The sequence below is a fragment of the Cetorhinus maximus genome, chromosome 9, assembly GCF_964194155.1.
Source record: "Cetorhinus maximus chromosome 9, sCetMax3.hap1.1, whole genome shotgun sequence".
Lineage (NCBI taxonomy): Eukaryota > Metazoa > Chordata > Chondrichthyes > Lamniformes > Cetorhinidae > Cetorhinus > Cetorhinus maximus.
The window spans coordinates 116,555,556-116,561,999 of NC_135887.1; the positions used below are offsets into that span (position 1 = coordinate 116,555,556).

General features: G+C 42.4%; 1 protein-coding gene across 1 annotated transcript in view; it reads right to left on the reverse strand.

Moving 5' to 3' along the window:
* LOC144684955 (metallophosphoesterase MPPED2) overlaps window positions 1-5,897 on the reverse strand; it is a 192,168-nt gene extending 186,271 nt beyond the window's left edge. The window contains exons 1-2 of the mRNA XM_078549412.1: window positions 5,814-5,897; window positions 3,683-3,901 (exon numbers count right to left, since the gene is read on the reverse strand). Of these exons, the coding sequence (XP_078405538.1) occupies window positions 3,683-3,834 (152 nt within the window). The 5' untranslated portion in view covers window positions 3,835-3,901; window positions 5,814-5,897. The remainder of the gene's footprint in view (window positions 1-3,682; window positions 3,902-5,813) is intronic.
* Window positions 5,898-6,444: the final 547 nt, after the last annotated feature.

Below are 6,444 nucleotides of genomic sequence, written 5' to 3' on the forward strand. Positions count from 1 at the left end.
CAACAGGCCAAATGGCCTCCTCTGTGGTGTCGTCATTTTATGATTCAATCCCAGATTGTCCCACACTGATACTAAGGATATAACTGTGGATTGTACAAGTGTGCAAGTGGAGTGCAAATTCAGTCTTGCAATAGAATCAAGTAGATCGGAGTCAGTCATGTCCCATCAGCAAAATCAGTCAGATTTTCACTTTGTGTTTTGGGTTAACCATTCACTTTTAATAGTGAGTGTTGTGATGCTGCGACTCAACACTCTTCCCTTCCCTATCTTCCCAACAATGCAAATATTGTTGATAATTCAAGCATAAAGAATGTGTTTTCCACCAATACAAGCTTCACAGACAGAAACCAGAGCCAGAATACATTAGGGCTGACTCTCCAGTCTGGTGGTCCCAGGACTCGCAGGATTAGGCCATTCAGGCAGTTTCACCATTTAATTGGATCATGGCTGATTTGTGTCTTAACTCCATCCACCCACCTTAGTTCTGTAACCCTTAACATCCCTAACAAAAATCTATCATTCCCAGCTTCGAAATTTCCCAATTGATCTCTCGGTCCCAACAGCTTTTCAGGGGAGAGCGTTTAGGTTTCCACAGGTAGGTTGCAGCAAATTAAAGGATACTAAACTCAAATCTCCCTCGAGTATCACTTCACTGGAAGCGCACTGGTTAACATTCCACTGCACGAGATTTCAATGACATTGTTAAAACATTTTAAAATAGGACTCAAAAGAATTTGATGTAGATGCACTGATCAGTGCACAAGAGGAAATTAAATCTCTAAACAGAGGTGTACATTTTCGAATAGCTTGGATCGACGGTTCAAGCTTGGCACCATCTAAATCAGGAAAAAATGTATTTCTGCTTCAAAAGTGTCACTTTAAGCGCAACAGTACCCTTTCACTGCAGTTGCCAGTTTTTGAATCAATCCCTTCCTTTAACCCATGTTTGTTTCACGCAAATTAAGAGGACTTTCCAAAAGGGTTTTCTTCCAAATATTTCCATCAAATCATGAAGCTAAACATTTAAACCAATTCTACGGCCAAACTATAAAGTGTTAAGCTTACTTAGGAAATGAACTGGCTCAATTCCCCCTCCCAGTCACCTCCAAGAAAAAAAACAACCTGGGTGATTTCCATTTACCAGATCATCTTTTTCCCTTATTTTTCCTTTACTGCTAATTTTCCCTCTCATCAAAACATTGATTCCCCAATGGGCTACAGTTACCATCCCCAGCCCTGATTTGCCTTTACAGCATTTCCTCATTAATGGGTTAGACTAATGAGCACTGACAGATATTCAACTATAGGATGCATCACACCTGAGCTTATCCTTGCCTGGCTTATACAAATATACACCAGCTGTTTGAAAGGATCCCTCATCAGCCCATATGGGCTGTTAAGACACAGTTTCCAATATTCAAATGAAAAATCATTTTAGAATCAAATACATTTTAAAACTGTACTTCAATAGGCAATGAAAGTGGAACTCCCTAATGTATGAAGTACAACGGTAATGTCACTCATTACAATGGACAACAAGTTGCTTGGGTTGAGTTACCAGGTTGACATTTAACTGAGGTTAAAATGACTGCATAAATTGTGGGAGCAAAGTTCAAGCAGCTCATAACCATTGTCTGAACTCTTAAAAACTGCACTATGGCCTTGAAATCACTCAAGAAAGATGTATTATTTGTTGAAATATTTACTGTGAAGTTCAGTGTCTTTTTTAAAGCATTCAGTGAGGGTCTGTTGTGTATTCAACGTCGTCTCTTGTGACATGCCATCAATAATCAGTGTTTTAGTCACATCAGTGATTCAAGGTGGCCACTCAGGATAGTATATTGCTACCTCATGGCACTGAAAAGAGACTGTTATGGGTTTTACCCCAGTGAGATTTATTTGTACAGAATCTACCTTATACAGTGGCATTCTGGAGCTGCCCATTTCCAATTGTCAAGTTTACACCACTCGTAAGCAAAATCTTCACTACCTATTTAGCAACACGGGTGAAATTCCAGCTAATGAAAAAAAATGTTTCATCTCACCATCCACCCCTCATCCCATTACTGTTAACAAATGCATCTCAAAAGAGTCGCAGTCCCTGTGAGATCAATGATTGCAGGAAAGCACCCATTTCTTTTTTGGTTAAAAGAATTCAAGCCAGCACAGATTGTTATGTCTAGGCCAACAGATCAAGTCACAGTTCCACCACTGCGCACCCAGCATTTAAAAACTGGGTCCCCTGCGAATCTTACGTTTGAACACTGCCTCCATTGTGCATCATGCATTTAAAAATCTGCTCCCCATTGTGTAGCCCTGCTGTAAATAGATGCTCCCATTGTGTATCCTGTATTTAAAAAAAGTGTCCCCTGTTGTGTATCCTGCACTTAAATATTGTACCTATCGTGTAACCTGTGTTTGCCAACTGTTCCTATTGTGGGTCCTGTGTTTGAGATTAGCTGCCCATTGTGTTGTCATATATTTTAGCTTAATCCCAATGTGCAGTCTCGATTTAAAAATCAATATCAAAATTACTACAAAAATGCACTTATCCTTTTAATTTCTGATTTTTAAACATATTACTTTTAGCTCAAGTTTGCAGTTTAGTGCATCCATTCTTAGAACGACACTGTTCTAAGCAGTGACTGTTTATCAGTCAGGCAAAGCCAGTTATTGATAAATAATCACTGTGAAATAAGTGTCTTCATTTTTGATTTCAAACTGATCTGTACATTATTCAAGGGGCCACCTGCAGTGAATTTTGAAATTATTTTGATGAATTCGCGTAAGGGCAAAGAGAAAATGAACCATGGAAAAACAGTCTGCTTTTCATGCAGAGATTCCTAACAGCAAAGTACATAAAAAGTCAGGGTCTCCTGCTGTTGGCAGGTATAAGCTCGCACATAATACAGTTCACTAACCTCCACCCAGCACCCCCCCCACCACCACCACCCCCCCACCCCCAGCTACACTGTCTGAGATCTGGAGGCAGTTTTTAATAGCAGCAGTCAAATAAGTATGAAGAAATCAGACATGGCCCTTTGGTGGTTCCTCCATGAAAACTTTCCGATCAAAGTTTAATAGATGCTGCACAGAGAGCCAGGAACAGTCTCGGAATAGAGTATGTGCTGGCTGAAATTTTCTGACAGTTTGAAACTATCACTTACATACTGTGGGCCAGCAACAAAAAAAAATGGAACACCACCTCATTAAATATAATAAAGTATCTAGATAATGCAGTAATGGAAACCACCTTCTGTTTCACTCCAGTCAGCTAAAATTAAGAGCTGGGTTAAGATACACTGGAGCTCTTCAGGGCTAGGTATTCCCCTATTCCCTCAGCTTTTTGACAGGCAATTGACAAATAGGTTACTAACCTGCTGCAACAATTTACTTGTCGATTCCAAGTCAAATTTATAGATTGCTATGAATCACAAGGAGTGTTTGGGTGCTCAGCCCTCTGAACAGTTTACCTGTCAAATCACTCCAAAGCGTGGTGTAAATTGCAGGAATGTAAACTTGTATCAAATCTTGGTCGGAGGATTTGAAAGTTATTTTCCCCCCTCCCCCCGCCCCGTTTCAACGTGTTGCTTTTAATGCAAAGGCAGACCCAAAAAAGAGACAGCAAAAATAGGGAGCTTAATCGGAGATTGCACGACCAGATGCAGTGAAATGTACTCACATATGCACGTGGGGTGGCTGGAAGCGACTCTGGTTGATGTTGTAATGAGTGAAGGCTTGGGTCGGGTTGGAGCTGTACTCGTCCACCGTGATGGTAATTTTCCCCTGCGAAGGAATTCCATGAGCCATCATCCCGTGCTCGACAAAATCCATTTACAACTTTCCTTCGGTGAATGCTAGGCAGCACATTGTGGGGCGGTTGTGCTTGTGAGGTTCCAGCCTTCCAACCGGGGAAAATAGTTGCCAAATTAAATCATAAAGAGAACAAAATTAATTGTTCTTTTTTTAAAAAAATGCGGTCCTAGAGAGGAGGGGAAAAAAATACACAATTTGTAAAATTGGGTGAATTACAGAGAGTTTCAATCAAACTCAATTGTAAGTTTAAATCGTCCGTCTCTGGCGATTGACAGAACGGATTTATACTTTCTAATGATCCAAAATTACATGGATAATTTCCCCCCAAAATTGTTTTTTTTTCAAAAATGTAGTGAAATAAAATTGCTCACTGCAAATCATTTTTTTTTGTCTAAATGCAAAAGTTCCAGATTCCAAATTCTATCAGTATTCTAACGCCGACAGACACCAATTACTTGTATCAAAATCTATGCCCCTGATGTCGGCAAACAGGCTCAAGTTCATGAACTCGGGACCAAAGAGATCACTCAAACCGGTGAAACCTGTTCATCCACCACCAACGCCCATCTATATATATATATATATTTTTAAAAGAAGCCGAGCTAAAATAAATCTCTCAACGCAAATATTATTTTAAAACATCCACAACAGGGTTCGTGTGATAGACCTCGCTTGCTGGTATAGGGTCTGAACTCCAAAAGGCAAGGAGATGCTCAGAAAACCAGCCTGCCCTGCTTCCTTTGCCTGGCCTCTGGTCGCCTGACTTGACATCCACTCGGTAGCAATGGGCATGAGAGATCGCTCACTTCCCACTGCTCCAACATCATCCCCTCTCCCAAACGTCATTCAGCTAATCCCACCGCCGTCACTCATTCAGATTCCCCCCCCACCCCTTCAATCTTTTTTTAAAAGAAATATCTAATTCAACACAAGACACAAGAGCAGTCAACCACCCAACGTCCCTTTAAGGTCATTACTTAACTGTATTTAAAAAAAAGGCTGCTCCCCCCTCTCTTCTATGTATTTTCTTCATTGATAATTGCAAAATGCAAAATAGATGACATTCAGGGTCCCTGTGATCTATCACTCTCGATCTTTGGTCAATTTTATAAAACAAAAACAAAAATCCCTCCATTTTCCTTAATAATTGACAAAATCTAGGCCTCTGGGATGTTTACAAAAATTCGGAAATTGTTGCAAGATTGATTTTTTTTTAATATAAATTCACATAAAGATCAATAGTTCAAAATGAGCCTATCTGCGCCCGAATTATCTGCATCAACAGCGAACTCGGTTGTAATTGTACTGAAATTAAATGGAAACGAGAGTGTTTGTGGGGTGGGAGGGGGTGAATAGGAAATAAGGCGGCGGAGGGAGGTGTAAGAGACGGGGTCAGTAGATTGCACTTTGCATGAGATCCTGATCTTGCCTTTTGTGCGGTGGGTTACGAGAAGAGGGGTGGTGGGGGGACGACACAAGAGCCTGGCCTTCGTCGCAGTTGCTTTTAAAGATCGCAACCATGAAAAGACTTGTGTGTTTTTGTGTTTAAAAAAAAATTAACCAGGCAAACGCGAAATCATTACACTAACCCCCCACCTCCCCCAACACACCGGTTAAACAGGGAGAGTTGCTATCTGACACTAACAAGACCTCTGGAACATTGCAATTTCTCAGAACTATTAAATCCGATACATTCGCTTTTTTGGCGACACATCGTTCGAAAATAGAAGGTTCAGTTCAAGCCATTCTGTTTCTCTCCCGCGCTGTAATGACAAGGCACCTCTAACCCAGCAGCGCCGACCCGGGCTTTTGTGACTGCTTCTATTCCCCTCTCTTCCCTTTCTCTCTCTCTCTCTCTCTCTCCCTCCCTTTCCTTTCCTTTCTTTCCTTCCTCTTTCCCTTCCTCCAGCCTTCCCCTCTCTGCTTTTCTAAGGCGCAAGGTTTCTGTTTCTGCTTTTACACACACACACAAACACAAACACATATATAAAGATTACCTCGGTTTGTTTTTTTTTTAGTGTGTTAGTGTGTTTCACTCAGGAATCCAGGATTGTCCTTTTCGGCTCTTCACAGGACTCGATCCATCAGTTGGGGTGGGGGGGAGAATAAAGGGGAAGATGGGTTTGGAGGGGGGGGGGGAAAGGGGAAGGGAGGTGGGGGTAGGAGGAGGGAGGAGGGAGGAGGAGGGGGGAGGGGGGGGAACAGAGAGATTGCCCGGAATGTCTGCCTGAAGAGCAAAAGGTGGACAGGGAGGGAGGGAAGGAAGAGCACCGGGTTTAAAGGTGAGCTCTCTGTGTTTTCCACTCTCTTGCCTCCCCGGGGCTCGAACCTCCGACCCGCTGGCACCCGGGAGCTGATGGTAGCGAAGCCTCGCTTTCGACCTTCGCTCGGGTCAGTGCTCCCGCAAGAGGAGCAAAGGGAGGGAGGGAGGGAGGGAGAGAGAGGGAGCGGTGCAACCAAAAAAAAGAGGGGTGGCAGAGGAAGAGCCAAAGGGGAGGTGGGGAAAGGGTTAGGTCATTGACAGGCACAGAGAAAGAGAGAGAGAGAGAAAGGACAGCAGGGAACATTATACCAGGGGAAACACCGACACACAATATCCACAGTGCAGATTTCTGTATTATAGATTTG